This window comes from Capra hircus, chromosome 7, assembly GCF_001704415.2.
Source record: "Capra hircus breed San Clemente chromosome 7, ASM170441v1, whole genome shotgun sequence".
Lineage (NCBI taxonomy): Eukaryota > Metazoa > Chordata > Mammalia > Artiodactyla > Bovidae > Capra > Capra hircus.
The window spans coordinates 20,056,598-20,074,360 of record NC_030814.1 but is presented as its reverse complement, the minus strand read 5'-3'; the positions used below and the strand labels follow the sequence as shown (position 1 = coordinate 20,074,360).

Genomic DNA, 17,763 nt, shown 5'->3' with positions numbered 1-17,763 from the left:
AAATCAACAGGGACAGGAAATCACTTATAATCCTCTGTGAGTCTTAAAGTCACAAAAAATTTTCTTAAGTAAAAGGAAATAAAATTGGTTGATAGTAAATGATCAGTCTTGTGGAAATGTGTAATACGTAAAGCTTTTTTTTTGTTTTAATGAGAACGACCTTCAGGAATGAGTTAAATTGAGTGGGCAAGAGTGTGGCTATGGAGCTTCTGGCATATTTCAAACTCATCATTCTCAAATCAGTTCTGTCTCATTAATTTTGGTTTTACTACTACCAGGCAACAGTCCAAAACCATTTAAAACCTGCTAGATGGTTTCTGCTCTAGGAGTCACTGCCAATCTCGTCCCCCAACTGAAAATACAGGGATTGGAGACAGAACTGGGAGAACGGTCTAACCCACATTCTCAGCCACACAGAAATCTTAGTAACTTAAAGATTCGACTTCAGAGCCGACTCTCATGCAAAACAAGGATAGTCTAAATTCAGGTGTGTATGAAATAAAAGCCATAGCTAACTTGACATCTCAGGAGCAACCCAGGATTAACTCATGGGGTTATAATGATTACGGAAGTTAAAATATGATGATGCAATTGGTTTTTATTTTTGATAATGTAATTGGTTAATCCAAGGTAGTCTAATAACCCTATTTTAGCCACTGATTTCAGTCTTTCTCCTCATAAAGCCTTGTGTTAGAGCATTTGCAAGAAAACTATATCCTGCTTTATTCTCTCCACTCTTTGTTACCTACTTCATAGTAAAGAATTGTCTGAAAATAAGAGGGTAAAGCCTAGAGCCTAGAGAATATAATCCAAAAGTGTGAATAATTAGAATTATTAACTAGCCCACCTTTCTTTGATGATGACTCATTGAGACCATTCACTCATCACTTTATACAACTAACCATGAACATTTTAAGTGTTAAGTGCTAAGACGATAGCAAAGACATTCATCAAAACACTGTATAACCTTTGGCTTAAATACATGTACTTGATAATTAATTAACAATGCCAGTCAGCATTCAGTTAAGAAAACTTTAGCAGACATAATAAGGAGTTGGTTCTAGAAAAGTAATGGGCCACATATATTTGGCTCAAGTGTCATAACGTATGGTGTTCCCTGGAGGAGAGGTAGATTTGACTAAAAGAGAGCTGAGAAAGAGAAATGAATATGAGATATTTACAGAAGAATGAGGAGTTTCTCAGAGTTAATAGTAGGTTCTGCGTTTGAGACTAGTGAGAGGTTTAAATGTACAGATAATGCGGAGTCAGGTTGGAGATTGTAAAGTTAATTTTTATAGAACAAGGCTCACAAACCCAAATGCCTACAGGAGACCAGAAAAGCTATTTAAGTGTAGCCCTGGGGACTATGGTAACTGGTAAATGTATGCCCTTTCTAAGTGGAAGCCATTACCCAACTCTGACTAATCATTCCCTATGGCAAGGACTTTTGACTTTTTAAGAAAAATTGAGTACCTAAACTGTTGTGTGAAATAGTTGGATTTTTTAAAAGCACTAAGCAGACCAAGCAAAAACCTACCCAAAAGCTGATTTTAGCCTATGATACTACAGCTACAGTTTGTGTAGGAAAAGATGAGCCTTGCAGCTTTTTTCATCAAGCCAGAGACCTGATGAATATTTCAGGAAGGTTTCACAGTGGTTGCCTCTAGGTGCTTTCGAATCACAAAAAGCTACAGCCTCCAGGAAACTTTTTCTGCCTCTTCTTCATCTAGGAGCTACAAATAATCACTAAGACTTGAAGACTGATTAAGCTGGTTTTCACATGTGTTTCTCTAGGGTGCTTTGGCCAGGAGGAACAATTGTAGAATAGCTCTTTAGTACTAGCCTTCTCCTATCTCATAAAAATGTCCTTTGTCAGCAATCTCTGCTCAGCCTCTAGCCATCCTTCACTTTTACTTGCCAAAAAAATTGAACACTGAGGGGTGGATGGGTGAGCAGATTGGCCAGTTGGTTGGTTGTTTTGAGGCTGTGCTGAGAGCCGGGAGGTAGTATGAAAGCTGTAACCCCTGGTCTTTAAATCTGAAGTCTTAGAACCAAGTCTCAGTTCTTCTCTTCCTGGTCTTCTCATCTTGGACAAATCATTCACCTTATTGAACTTGACAGACCCTTCTCCATCCTGGGAATCATGGCACGTGCTGTGTTTCCTTGGCTTGCAAAACCTCTCTTACACTTACCTGGCCACCACTTTCTTTAGTGCTTACTCACTCAGCTGGGTCCGACTCTTTGTGACCCCATGGACTGTAGTTGGCCAGGCTCCTCTGTCCATGGGATTCTCCAGGCAAGAGTACTAGAGTGGGTTGCCATGCCCTCCTCCATTCTTGTCTTAAGATGACAGCTAAAATGTCAGTTCTTCAAAGAGGCCTCCCATGAGCTGCCCATCGAAAGGCGAGCCTGTGCTTGTTTCCTAGGGTTGCTGTAACAAAGCACCACAGTTGGGGCAGTGTAAAACAACAGAAATTTATTCTCTCATAGTCCTGGAGGCTAGAGATCTGAGATCACAGTGTCAGCAGGTCTGTGCCCCACTAAAGACTCTAGGGAAGAACCTTTCCTTGCCTCTTCAAAGTTTTTGGTGATTTCTAGTGACCCTTCGCATTTCAGCTTTTCACCTCTAGTTTCTGCCTCTTATCGCATAGACTTCTTCCCTGTGTGTGCGTCTGTCTGCATATGGGCTTCTTAGCAGGACCGTCACTGAATTTAGGGCCTACTCTAAGCCTGTGTGACCTCGTCTAAACTAGTGAATCTGTAAGACCCTGCTTCCAAATGAAGTGTTCCAGGTAGTTATGAATTTTGGGGTCCCACTATTCAAACTACTGGAGCCCCCATTTATTTATTTTTTAAAATGCAATTCCAAAATGCCTTAGCAACACAGTGCAAGACCTTCCCTGGCCAGTGAACTGAATTTCTTTTTATTCAAAAGACAGATTTTTCTTCTCCCTTTTTTGTTTCTTTAGTATTCTAAGCAGGTCTGAAATACTATTATGTAAGAGTGGTAGAAGGAAGAGAATGCAGGTTCTGAAACAGCATGGAGAAGGTCAAGATTGTCTATTCTTTTCACGGGTGTATTTATCCCCTGGATAAAGGAGGACAGTATTACAGCGTGAGTGAGAACCCATGTGTCTGTCCTATCTTCCTACATCATCAGTTATCAGTCTTGTTTTACAGCAAAATAAAATTAATATATATATGGTTAGATAAGCATGATGCTATTAAGCAACATGTAAAATTCACCTGGGCTTCCCAGGGGCCCTAGTGGTAAAGAACCCACCTGCCAGTGCAGGAGACATAGGAGACACAATTTCGATCCCTGGGTTGGGAAGATCCCCTGGAGGAGGGCATGGCAACCCACGCCCATATTCTTGCCTGCAGAATCCCACGGACAGAGGAGCTTGGCAGGCTACAGTCCATAGAGTCGCAAAGAGTTGGACACAACTGAAGTGACTTAGCATCACGTATGCAAGATTCATGTATGCATGAATACTGTATGCACATATGCAATATTTAAGATGAAGCATGACACACGCACAAAAGAAGTATTTGTCAAGGACACAGCCCCAGACTTCCCAGGAGCAATCAGACATGCATATTCTTTTCCAGTAGAAGTTTGAGATGCGCTCATTTGACATAACTTATTCTTCACAACTGCCCCACGAGATGAATATAGTTAGCTTGATTTTAAAGATATAGATACTGAAGCTCAGAAAGTTGAATAACTTCCCTGACATCACTGTGGTCTACTGGTAATATTAAAATTTGAATCCAGGACTCTTTGGTTCAGAAGAATGAAATCTTTATGTTGTATAAGGAAGAGATTTAGAAGCAAGCAAATATAAAGAAGGAAGGTATGCCAATAACAAAATATCAAAGAGATCAAGTTGCATGAATGCTAAAAAGTAATCTTAGTGGCTCCTTGGTAACCATGGAACCTAGTTAAAGAGGGTTAAAAAATGAATGTGAACCAGAATGATACACAATTGTTCATCAACCAGAATGACTAAAATTCAGAAAAAACATACAATACCAGGTGTTGCCATTGGGAATTTCTGCTAAACAAACACACACCTATCCTACAATCTATAAATTTTCTTCTTAAATAAGTACCCAGGATAAATAAGCCATAAAAGACTAGTCTGTGAGATATTTATTACAGCTTTATTCATCAGTTCAGTTTAGTCACTCAGTTGTGTCCGAATCTTTGTAGCACCATGGACTGCAGCATGCCAGACCTCCCTGTCCATCACCAACTTCCAGAGTTTACCCAAACTCATGTCCATTGAGTCAGTGATGCCATCCAACCATCTCATTCTCTGTCATCCCCTTCTCCTCCCGCCTTCAATCTTGCCCAGCATCAAGGTCTTTTCAGATGAGCCAGCTCTTTGCATCAGGTGGCCAAAGTATCGTAGTTTCAGCTTCAACATCAGTCCTTCCAATGAACACCCAGGACTGATCTCCTTTAGGATGGACTGGTTGGATCTCCTTGTAGTCCAAGGGACTCGCAAGAATCTTCTCCAATACCACAGTTCAGAAGCATCAATTCTTCAGTGCTTAGCTTTCTTTATAGTCCGACTCTCACATCCATACATGACTGCTAGAAAAACTATACCTTTGACCAGGTGGATCTTTGTTGGCAAATTAATGTCTCTGCTTTTTAATATACTGTCTAGGTTAGTCATAGCTTTTCTTCCAAGGAGCAAGTTTCTTTTAATTTCATGGCTACAGTCACCATCTGCAGTGATTTTGAAGCCCCCCTCCCCAAATAAAGTCTCACTGTTTCCATTGTTTCCCCATCTATTTGCCATGAAGTGATGGGACTGGATGCCATGATGTTAGTTTTCTGAATGTTGAGTTTTAAGTATAGCATTCCCAAATTGTAAATAACCCAAATGTCCATAGGAAGTAGAATGGATACATTTTGGTGTATTCATTCAGTGGAATACTATACAGCAATGAAAAACAGAGTGAAACATTATTGCAACAACATAGATGAATCTCACAAACATTTGTTAAGAGAAATAAACCAGATATGAAATAGTACATACTACAGTCAATTCATATGAAGTTTAAGAATAGCCAGAACTAACTGATGGTAATACAGGTGTATATGGTGATTTTCCTAAAGCTACTGAGTATTAACTGGGACGGGAAATAAGTGAACCTTATGAGATGTTGGAAATTTATATATCTTGATCTTGATGGTGATTTTATAGGGGGTATATAGAGATGTAAAATTTTGTCTAATTGCAATTAAAGATTCCTGAGATCTACTGTATATATGGTAGACTTTAAGTTTAAAAATGTTGAACAAACTTTTTTCTTACGAGTATCTTCATGAGCTAGATGGGGAACAAAGAGGGTAGTAAATAAAAAGAATATATTTTTAGAAAAAGAAGGAAAGAAGGAATCAGGCCAGAAGGTCCAATACCTAGTTAATAATGGATCTAGAAAGTGTGAAAAGAGACAATAGAGAGGAAGAAATTATCAAAGAAATACATAATAAAAAAGGCCAGAGTTGTAGAATATGATTCATAAGAGCCCTTAAAATGCTTAGCAAACAAAACCAAACAAAGTATGGAATCACTGTGACATTTCAGAACACTGTAATAAAACAAGAGCTAAGGATTTCCAGAGGATCCACCCAACCCTCAGCCCAGTGTCACATGTTGGGGATTAGAATGGTCTTAGACTTCTCAACAGCAACACCAGAGGACAAAAATTAGTAAGTTTAGAATTCTGACTGTAAATTGTTCTTATAACACAGTCATACAAGACCTCAGTCATACAAGTCTTCAAAAAAGTGATCTCTGTGTACTGACGTAGCTACTAGAGATGTGCTTCAGAACAGGAAGGAGGAGGAAAACAGAATTCAGAATCTAGAATGCAAGGAGAATCTCAGGATGATGACTGCACGGCAGGCCTTAGAGCACAGCTGGTCTGTTCTCAACCTTCTAAAACAATTGAAACTTAAAAACCATGTACATGAAATTGTTTTAATGACTATAAAAACTGAATTTAAAATGCATTGGGCTTAGATGGTAGAGTTAATAAATGGGTGAGCGGGATCCCAGAATAGGTTGCCAGAAGAAGGAACTGGAGTAGGAAATGCAACCCCCTTTAGGATTCTTGCCTGCAAAATTCCGTGGACAGAGGAACCTGGTGGACTATGGTCCATGGGGTCGCAAAGAAAGAGTTGGACACGACTGAGCTATTGAGCATGCACGGACGGGTGTAGAGAAGAGAGAGTGCTTGCCTTTCCCCGAGACAGGGAAACTCTAGGGGTTCTCTGCATCATAAAGTACCTATGCTCATGATGGCTGAATTTGATTTAAAGTCTGACCCACATATTCTGAGATGCTTTTGAATGACAAGTCAGAATGAAACAAACAAACAAAAAAAAAGATCATGATATTGTAGAGCAGTGTGGTAAGGCACATTAGCCTGCATCCAGCCCAGTCCTCTTAGTTTTTAAAATAGAGTGTGTTCCATTCACTGTTTGGAGTGACTCAGTAAAGTACATGGTGTTCTGATACGGAGCTTCTTTGACAAAGAAGGGATTCACTCATGCTTGATTAACCATTTCCAGAATAATGCATTGTTAAACTTGAACTTTGTACAACAGCTGCTCCATAATTCCTATCAGTATCTTAACTATTGAATGGTTGCAAATATTAGGAGAGCTGACCACATATTCATAATTATGGTAGTTATTTCAATGAAAAATACAGTAATGAGTAGATGTAAAAGTTTGGTGTTTCATTTCATCTCATGGATAAAATTGAATATATATATATGGTGAGAAGGAGAAAGAGAGATATAGAGTATATATATATAGCTATGAAAGTGAAAAGGTTAGTCGTGGGTTCCATCTCTGGTCAGGGAGCTATGATCTCACATGCCTCATGGCCAAAAAAACCAAAACATAACACAGAAACAATATTGTGGCGAATTGAATAAAAACTTTAAAAATGGCCCACATCAAGACAATCTTTAAAAAATTAATAGTCTGTTATAAATAATGTTCTCTTCCTGCAGATGAAATGGCTAATTGAGCTAAACATTAATGCTGACTATTTCATTTTACTGCCATCAATAGAAGTAAGCCTCAGTCTTCTTTTATACCTTTATTCCTCCTTGGCAGAACAAAGAATGATCACTTTATAAAAGTTTGGGGTTAAGGCATGAAAACAGTAAGAGAGACGGAATCTTGTGTGTGACTCAGCCTTGGTGTAGATCATCTCATCTCTGCTTCTAGATAATCCATTGTTCCCAGTTAGGAAACATTTCTCCTGCTCCTTAGTGTCTTCCATAGAGCCCACCTCAGTGCTAGATACTCTGTGCCTACTAGGTAACTAGTTGAACTGGGTTGTAGAGAGGTAATGAGATTGCTAAACTAGTTGAACTGGGTTGTAGAGAGATGATGAGATTGCTAATTTTTCAAGACCAAGTCAGGAACAAGGCAGAATTTTGAATTCTTTTTAAAGTGATACAGAATTTTGAAGATACCTGTTCCTCTTGCTTTAGTGAGGAAAGAATGAACAGAATTTCATCAGTTACTGTGAATCCTTGAAAATAGACTGTATGATTTTAAACATCTTCCTGAAATTTTCTTAAGTTTTAAATGTAGAACCATTGTTTGTAAACAGCCTTTTAATCTCCCTCACCCACTTCTTTGCTCCACTCACTCCCCTCCACTCTAGCAACCGCCTGTTTATTCTCTGAATATATAGGTCTATTTCTGTTTTGTTATGCTTGGCCATTTTTATTTTTTTATATTCCATGCACAGGTGAAATAATATAGTACTTGTCTTCCTCTAACTTGTTTTACTTGGCATAATACCAACTAAGTCCATTCATGTTGTAAATGGCAAGATTTCATTCTCTTCTATGGCTGAGTAATATTCCAATATCTCTTTCACACACACACATGCATCTATTGATTGGCACTTAGGTTCCTTCCATATCTTAGCTATTGTAAATAATGCTGTGATGAACGGAGGGATGCATCAGTTCAGTTCAGTTCAGTTGCTCAGTCGTGTCTGACTCTCTGCGACCCCATGAATTGCAGCACACCAGGCCTTCCTATCCATCATCATCTCCCGGAGTTCACCCAAACTCAGTCCATCAAGTCGGTGATGCCATCCAGCCATCTCATCCTCTGTCGTCCCCTTCTCCTCCTGCTCCCAATCCCTCCCAGCATCAGAGTCTTCTCCAATGAGTCAACTTTTTGCATGAGGTGGCCAAAGTACTGGAGTTTCAGCTTTAGCATCGTTCCTTCCAAAGAACACCCGGGGCTGATCTCCTATAGAATGGACTGGTTGGATCTCCTTGCATTCCAAGGGACTCTCAAGAGTCTTGTTATATCTTTTCTAATTAGTATTTTTGTTTTACCTGGATTAATGCCCATTCCTTAGTGGAATTGGTAGGTTACATGGTGATTCCATTTTTAATTTTTTGAGGCACCATCATACTGTTTTCCATAGGGACTGCACCAACTTGCATTCCCATCAGCAGTGTACAGGGGTTCCTTTTGCTCTACCTTTTTGCCAACATTTGTTATCTGTGGTCTTTTTGATAGCCATTCTGACAAGTGTGACGTGATATCCCATTGTGGTTTTGATTTGCATGTCCCTCGTGATTAATGGGGCATCCTGGGTAGCTCAGCTGGTAAAGTATTCTTGGGCTTCCTTGGTGGCTCAAACGGTAAAGAATCTGCCTGCAGTGCTGGAAACCTGGGTTCGATCCCTGGGTTGTGAAGATCCCCTGGAGGAGGGCATGGCAACCCACTCCAGTATTCTTGCCTGGAGAATCCCCAGGCAAGACAGAGGGACAGAGGAGCCTGGCGGATTACAGTCTGTGTGGACACAAAGAGCTGACATGACTGAGCAACTGAGCACAGCCCAGCTTGATTAATGATGTTGAGTGTCTTTTCATGTGCCATCTGTATGTCGTCTTTGGAAAAATGTCTATTCAGATCCTCTACCTATTTTTTAATCAGGTTGTTTGGTTTTATTTGAAGAAGAGTTGTATGAGCTCTTTATATATTTTGAATGTTAATTCCTTATCAAGTGTATCATTTGCAAATATTTTCCCCTGTTTAGTAGACGGCATTTTCATTTTGCCAATAGTTTCCTTCACTAAGCAAAAGATTTTTAGTTTGATGTAGTCTCATTTGTTTATTTTTGCTTTTGTTCTCTGCAAATGAGGAGACACATCCCAAAGTACTGAGACTGAAATGTATTACTGAGACCACTGTCAAAGAACTTGCCTGTGTTTTCTTCTAGAAACTTTATGGTTTCAGGTTTTATATTTAAGTCTTTAATCTGTTTTTGAATTTAGTTTTATGCATAGTGTGAGAGAGTAACCTAGTTTGATTCTTTCGAGTGTAGCTGACTGGTTTCCCCAAAACCATTTACTAAAGAGGCTGTCTTTTCCCTGTGTGTATTTTCGTCTCATTTGTTGTAGATTAATTGTTCATATAAGTGTGGATTCATTACTGGACTCTGTATTCTAGGCCATTAATCTATGTGTCTGTTTTTGTGCCAGTGTTATACTGCTATGATGACTGTAGCTTTGTAGTATAGTTTGAAATCAAGGAATGTGATGCCTCCAACTTTGTTCTTCTTCCTCAAGATTGTTTCAGCTATTCACAGTCTTATATGTTTTCATACAAATTTTAGAATTATTTGTTCTACTTTTGTGAAAAATGTTATGGGTATTTTGATAAGCATTGCTTTGAATCTGTAGATTGCTTTGAGTAGTATGGTCATTTTAACAATATTAATTCTTCTAATTCATGAGCATGGTATATCTTTCCATCGGTTTGTGTCTTCTTCAATTTCAGGTCTTTTATTGCCTTAGTTAGATTTGTTCCTAGATATTTTATTCTTGTTGATGCAGATGTAAAGGGGACTATTTTCTTAATTTCTCTAATAGTTAGTTGTTAGTATATAGTTCATAGTTGCAGTGTGTGGGCACAGTAGCTGTAGCTTGATGGCTCTAGATCGTGAATTCAGTCTTTGTGGTACACAGGCTTAGCTGCACCATATAGCATGTGGAATCTTTCTGGACAAGGGATTAAACACATGTTCCCTGCATTGGTGGGTGAATTCTTAGCCACTGGACCACCAGGCCAGTCCCTTAATCAGGTTTTTAAAAGATTAAATACACAGCATATGGCCCAGCCATTCCTCTCCCAAGTATTTACTCAAGATAAATGAAAGCATATGTCCATACTAAGATTTGTACATTCGTAGCAGCTTTTCTCCGTAAAAGCCCCAAACTGGAAACAACCCAAATATCCATCAACACGTGATAGGACACGTTATTAGAATATTATTCAACAATAAAAACAGAATAAACCATTGAGACATTATTTTGGATGAATTTCAAAGTAATGATGCTGAGTAAAATAAACCAGAGAGAAAAGAGTACATATGTTTCCATTAACATAGAATTCTAGTAAATGAAACTAATGTATAGCGACAAGGAACAGGTTGCCTGAGGATGTGCAGTGTGGTGGTGGAGCAAGGAGGTACTACAAAGGTCATGAGGAAGCTTGGGGCAGCATACGTTAATTATCTTGATTGTGAAGATGGTTTCACAGGTCAAAACTTATTGAATCATACACATTATATATGTCCCATTTATTGTCTGTCAATCATACGTCAATAATACTGTTTAAGAAAATACTATGCTCAAAATCATGATAGAGTCTGTATGGGATACTGAATACTTAGCAATACTTCCTTCTTAAAAATATATTCAAAATAATAATACAGAATATTACTGGATTGTTGCCTTTAAGGAGTTGACAGTTTTCCAGGAGATTTAAGTTAATTTCTAATCTAAAGAATTGGATAGCAAAATGGATTGATTGTTATAACAGAATCCTGCCTTTAAAAATTCAGAGCTTGAAATGGTTATTTATGGTTGAAAGAAATAGCCATATGATAGAGTTGACATTTCCACCACACCTTGAAAAATGGATATAATTTCTGATAGAGAAAGATCAAACAAAAATTCAAGCTACACAGAAGACAACGAACAGAAACAAAGAGTTGAGAGATGATGCGAACATGTTTTAGAGAAGGGCAATCAGTGCAGTTAGAGCAGCAGGTTTGGAACATGAAGGGTCCTGTGGAAGAGAAGGTATAGGCCAAGCCACTGCAATTCTGTTTCCTCTTTGAATATTCCTTTGACTTCCATACACAAGCAGAACTGTTCAGTCTTGACTTTGCATTCCCCTGATGTTTTACACCATCGTCCACTACAGCACCTGTCACATTTTATTGCATCGTATGTGCATGTCTTGCTTCCTCCTAGGAACTTCCCTGTTTGAAAAGACAACATTTGGCCCAGTATAAATACTTAGCAAGTGCTATTAGCACTCAAAAAAATAGAAAAGTCTAGGAGTCTGTCATGATCAGAATAGGTGAAATTTGAGCTGCTTCTGTAAAAACTGAGTAGATCTGGGTAAGATGGAGAGTGGAGGGAAGACTGTGTCATAGAGAGAGGAGGGGGAATGTGCGTGGTAAAGGGAGGGGATGGTGGCAGGAGTGTGTATAAAGGAGTTCTGAGAAATGGAGTTTACAGGAAAACCAGCTTTTATTAATTGTTATTATTTAGCCCAAGTTAGAAGAGACACGTGTTATATATTTAAAGTGAAAGAATATATGTCCTCCATGTCCTCCCTTGTGTGTGTGTGAAAGTCGCTCAGTCGTGTCTGACTCTTTGCGACCCCATGAACTATACAGTCCATGGGATTCTCCAGGCCAGAATACTGGAGTGGGTAGACTTTCCCTTCTCCAGGGGATCTTCCCAACCCAGAGGTCAAACCCAGGTCTCCTGTATTGCAGGTGGATTATTTACCAGCTGAACCACCAGGGAAGCCCATATCCTCCCATAGCTGTTATAATAGAGCTCTAATCAACCAGAAGAAGGAAGAATTTTATAAGTTGTCAACAAAACATATCAGATATTCTCTTTTGGGAATACAGCTTTCTTTTAGTTAAGATGTACATATGTTGTATCAATATAGAATTAAGAGTAATGTTATATTTGCCGTAGTTGTTATGCTCTGTTGCCATTGTGAACCTGTGGTGGCCCATGAGTTACAAAACGTTGAGAAACAAACACTAAACTGGAATTTCAGGACTTGAGATAGGACTCCTGCTTGATGTTGAATAGCTTGGGGAGCAGCAGCATGATGTTCTAGAAAGAACACTGGTTTTACAAATCAGAACACCAGGATTTGAATCCCACTTTAATGCTTGTTCAATGAGCCTTAAACAAGTCAGTTCCCCTATCAGATCCTCTGTCATCATTTACTAAATTGAGATGGAAACAATAATGACTTCACATCATTGGTACGTGACACGCATGCACGTGTGCTCTCACACACATGCAAACCAAGAGAAAATATGTAGCACCTCGCTTTACACTGTTTTGTGCCATCAAATTCTTCATCTTGCATAGCTAGTATAGTGCTTTGTAGACAGTAGGCACTCCCAACACTTGCTTACCGAATGAATCAACACCTGAATGATGGAGAACCATTGAAAAATTTATTGTTTCCTCCTATGGTGTTCAACTTAGTGTATCCAGAGAACTAATTGAGAATATCCCTTTTTCCTGGACATCTCTATGTGTTTGAGTAAAAAAGCAGTGGTAAACTTCCTGTCTCTTAGGTAATGTGTCTTAAGGATATGTGACCCAAATATGCTAGGAGATTTTATTTTACTTTCATTGTTTAATTTGTATTTTAATTCACTTTAATTTAGTTATAGATAGGCCCAATGTTGTGTAATTGCTGGTTCTCCAAGTATTCTTAGCTCATCCTTGTTTTTGTAATGTTTATTAAGAGCTCAGCCTTCTCCTGCTTATCGATCTATCAATCTTTTCTTATTATGAGAAAAAGCATTTCTCTTAGAGAACGTTCTGGAAGAATGTTCGTAATTACACAGGTAGGTTTGTAAATAGTCTTATGATTTACAAAAAAATTACAACATAATAAAACATGAAGAAGTATCTTAAGAATGAAATTTTGGGTGTTAAAATTGTATTTTGAAAGTAAATACAGTTTTAAACAATGACTTGTACTGATTTGTTTCAAAGAAATAGACATTGAAAAGAATAAGAATCATTTAAATTAATATACCATTTATAAATAGTGTCATAGAATGCATAAAACTAAGCATATTCAATTACAGTTTGAAAAGTGAAAGGTGAAAATGTTAGTCTCTCAGTCATGTCTGACTCTTTGCAACCCCGTGGACTATAGCCTGCCAGGCTCCGCAGTCTGTGGAATTCTCCAGGCAAGAATACTGGAGTAGGTGGCCATTCTCTTCTCCAGGGAATCTTCCCGACCCAGAGGTTGAATCCAGGTCTTCTGCATTACAGGCAGATTCTTTACCTACTGAGCCACCAGGGAAGCCTACAGTTTGATTTATGCTGTCGTTTTCCCTAGCAAACTATTCAGGGTGATCAGGACAAAACTACAGAATAAATTCAACACAATCTATACTATAGGATCTGAATTAGAGAGGTTTATAAGTAATCTCATAAAGACTTTATGAAAAGATGCCACTTTGTAAAAAGGAAAACATACAATTTTGATTTTTTTTTTCATTTTTGGGGACTGAATCTCATAGTTCTATATCTCTTGAATCTTTTTAAGTACAGTTTCTAGTGTTTATTGTTCATTGTTAGTGTTTTGATGAAAGTGTTAAGAGAATGAACTTCCCTGATAGCTCAGCTGGTAAAGAATCAGCCTACAGTGCAGGAGACCCTGGTTTGATCCTGGGTTGAGAAGATCTGCTGGAGAAGGAACAGGCTTTACCATCTGAGCCACCAGGGAAACCCTATAAAAGATTTAAGAGTACCTACTATGTCCCTGGTGGCGTAGAGGTTAAAGCGTCTGCCTACAATGCAGGAGACCTGGGTTCGATCCCTGGGTCAGGAAGATCCCCTGGAGAAGGAAATGGCAACCCACTCCAGTATTCTTGCCTGGAGAATCCCATGGATGGAGGAGCTTGGTGGGCTATAGTCCATGGATCGCAAACAGTCGGACACGACTGTGTGACTTCACTCACTCACTCACTAGGTTCCAGATACTGGGCTATGTGAGTTGGGTACAACAGTGAGTAAAACATTCAGTGATTCTGCCTTTACAGGGATTACATTCTAATAAGTGAGACTAAAAATGACCAAGAAACATAAGAAATAAATTATAGAACGTGTTAGAAAGTGGCAAGTGCTATTAAAAAAAGAAAGAATCAGATGATCACGTGAGTGGAAATAAAGAAGAAAAAGGGATATAATTTTCAATAGTGTAGTCAAGAGAGATCTTACTGTGAAGGATACTTTTGAACAGACTTAAAGACAGTTGAAATAAAAATCCAAGAATTAGGGTAACTGTGGGGTTTGAAATTTAAAATTTATTTTAAGTCTATTTTGTCACATGAATTACTTCCTAACAAGATGATGCGGATGATAATAAACTTAGAAATTTTGCCTCTCTTTTTTTTTTCCTCTCCTATGAGGTTTGACTTACATAAAGAATGGTACTTCCACTCTATTTTCTCACTTTTACTTAAGTAAATATATTTCATATGATTTTTGTCCATCCTTGATAAGAACAAGATTTACTCTGAGAATTTCCAATGACAGTCCAAAACAGCATGTAGCATAATTTCATATCATTAATTTTTTTTCTTAGAAGCATAAAAACCCATGTATTTTTGCTTTAGGATGACTTGTTCCTCTCAGTTTGGGCAACAAATCAACTTATTTTCCCTTTGAGTCATTGAATCATTGATTCAAATAAGAAAATTGATTTTTAAAAATATTCTTGATTGACTTTAACACGATTTAAAAATAAAGGTATTTGTTTCTTACAGATTGTATTTCTGGCATCTGCATACGCAAGTCCCCAACTCACAGAGGAGAGCTGTTCAGCCATTGCCGCAGTCACACATTACCTGTATCTTTGCCAGTTTAGCTGGATGCTCATCCAGGTTGGTACCTCATTTCCTCCTTCTACCCCATGCAACTTTCCAGGGCATCTGAAGGGAGAGGCCTTTATAGCTGATATTCTTTATACTGAAATGGAAGTAATTCCATATGTCCATCACTGCATCCCCAGGAGATCAATGTAAGAAAAACCTTCCAAACTGTACAGCATTAGAAAGCATAGTGAATCTGAGGAAGTGGGAAGATGTCTAGCAGCGTTACATAAGTGAGTGGCAGGAGATGAGGCTTGTGATGTGGGTCCTGTAAGACATAGTAAGAAACTTCAATTTTTTTTCCCTGGGGAAGTCAATGGAATTATTTTTAAGTAAAAGAGTGATATGATGAGATTTGAATTTTAGAAAACCTCCCTGTTATAGTGAGTTGGGCTCAGGAAAGAGTTGATACGGGAGCCATTTAAGCAGCTTTAGCTGGATTCAGGGGGAAGAACATAGTGGTGTGAACCGAAGAGGAACAGAAGGGGCAAAGTGAAGTGAACAGCTTCTGAAAATTGGTTTTTAAAGTAGGACTTCAGGATTAGAGATTTATTATTAGTAGTGCAGAAGGTTGCTTACCCACGTTTCCAGTGTGAGTGAATGGATGGATAGCGGTGCCTTGAACTGAAGTAGTAATCGCTGGAGATTGGCAAAAGATGGTGGGCTTTTTTTGTTTTAAAGACAAGCTGAGTGTGTAGTTCTTGTGCTCTCCAGTGGAGACTCTGAGAGAAGTGAAATGGTAAATTCCAGAACAGAGGTGCCTGCTAGATGACTCTTGGCTTAGAGTTGGAAAATGGTACCATTGCTTTAGAAGAGATCACTTTGGGAGAGTGCAGAGCAAGACAAAAGAGACCCAGCATACTCTCCTGAGGAGCTGGGAGGCGTTGAGGAGAGATTTGAACACTCCTTTTCCGACTCAAACTCCAGATTCTATTGCCCAGTGCTGATTTGCTTGATGAAGAGGCTAATGTGAGAATTGGATGCACTTAAGCGCCATTAATGTCACCAATTCAATAGGTCAACTAAAATATGCTGCCTTTGAAAATGATTTTTACATGGTGGTAATGTTCAGTCTTTCATGAGAAATAGTTTCCTATGTGTTTCTGAGTATGCTTGTGAACTTTTTTTATGGAAACAGATGCATTCAGGCCCTCTCATATTCTTTTTTCTTGTTTAATAAGAAGAATGTAGGATTTCTACCATCTGGCAATTTTGGAGGAAAGTGAGGAGATTCTATTAAGAGAGAGCACTATACAGACTCAAGGCAGAGATCTTTTCCCAGGTATGACATTATAGTTAGCTCTGAAGGCGAATGGAGAAGGAAATGGCAACCCACTCCAGTTTTCCAGTTTTCTGGAAAATCCCATGGATGGAGGAGCCTGCCGTGGGGTCACAAAGAGTCGGACACGACTGAGCGACTTCACTTCACTTCACTTTTGAAGGAGAAGAAAACCAAACTGTTTGGTTAATAGAACTAATTGGAACAATTAGAGACCTGCATCTGGGTTTGCATTCTGGCTCAGTCATTACCTTTGTAACCTTAATCAAGTTATTGACTCTCTCCAAGTTTTGTTTCTAAATCTGCATTATGGGGACAGTAATTCCTACCTCATAGAATTATTGTTTTATAACTCTTTGAGAAGTCTTAATTATGGAAGGTTTGTGGTGTTCTCCAACCTCCCACCAAACAATTAAAAAGCGAAGCTAAACTATACAGCATAAAACAAATACTTGCTGAAATTAAAATCACATTTGCAAGATTCTCTGATCCTCTTTAGCGGTTTATCTAAGTTGAATTTTTTATATACATCCTGTGTGTATTGTCATTTATCTGCCGGAACTGAGGTCCATAGTGGTTTGCTGAAGGCCTCTGTCCATGTCCCTGACCTATTCAGTTTTTGATGAATGACCTGGATGAAGACACAGTAAAGCTGTTTTATTAGGTATGCAGATGATACAGAGCTGAAAAGTTAGCTAAAATATAAGCTGCCGGTGTTACGAGTACAGGTAGAACAAACATAGCGAAACTGTACTGTGACAGCTTGAAAATGAGAGTGCAAGACATAATCTGATGGGGGCTAATGTAAACATCTTGCAATTTTAATTTAACCCAAACTCAGTAGCAATCAAATGTGTGACCAGATTGCTTAAACCGTATCAACTACAGTTAACTACTGAAACACAGGCCTGGGTTACATAAATAACAGTATGCAGACAGCTGAGGGAGCCATGTTTACATTGTAATCTACAACAGCTTGGCACCCTGTAGCTACTTTCAGCAAGAACATTAACCAGCCAATGAGAAGCTGAAAGACAGTCCTATAAGAAACTTGGAGGCAGCTGGAGATAACTAACCTGGAAAAAACTTTCGGAGATAGGCTGGCTGTCTACAAATTACTTGGAGGGCTGTTATGGCAAAGAAAAGAATGGACTATATAATTTCATTTGGAAGAGCCAGGAGAAATGGGTCAAAATTAGGAAAGCAAATTTTTATTCACATCAAGAACTTTTATAGCCAATAAAAATTTCAAAGTTGATAAAGCTGGGTCTGAAAGTAGAGAGCATCTAGTCGATGAGATATATTCAAAGAGGAGGAAATGACCGACTTTCAAATAATCTTTTAGGTGGATCTCCTGCTTTCAGTTCAGTTCAGTTCAGTCACTCAGTCATGTCCGACTCTGCGACTACATGAATCGCAGTACGCCAGGCCTCCCTGTCCATCACCAACTCCCGGAGTTCACTTAGACTC

The 17,763-nt window shown here is 38.7% G+C and overlaps 1 protein-coding gene across 1 annotated transcript in view; it reads left to right on the top strand.

Annotated features, from left to right (window-relative positions):
• Positions 1-17,763, top strand: part of ADGRV1 (adhesion G protein-coupled receptor V1) — a 542,844-nt gene that overhangs the window by 340,315 nt on the left and 184,766 nt on the right. Inside the window, exon 84 of the mRNA XM_018050044.1 lies at positions 14,910-15,026. Coding sequence (XP_017905533.1) covers positions 14,910-15,026 — 117 coding nt within the window. The remainder of the gene's footprint in view (positions 1-14,909; positions 15,027-17,763) is intronic.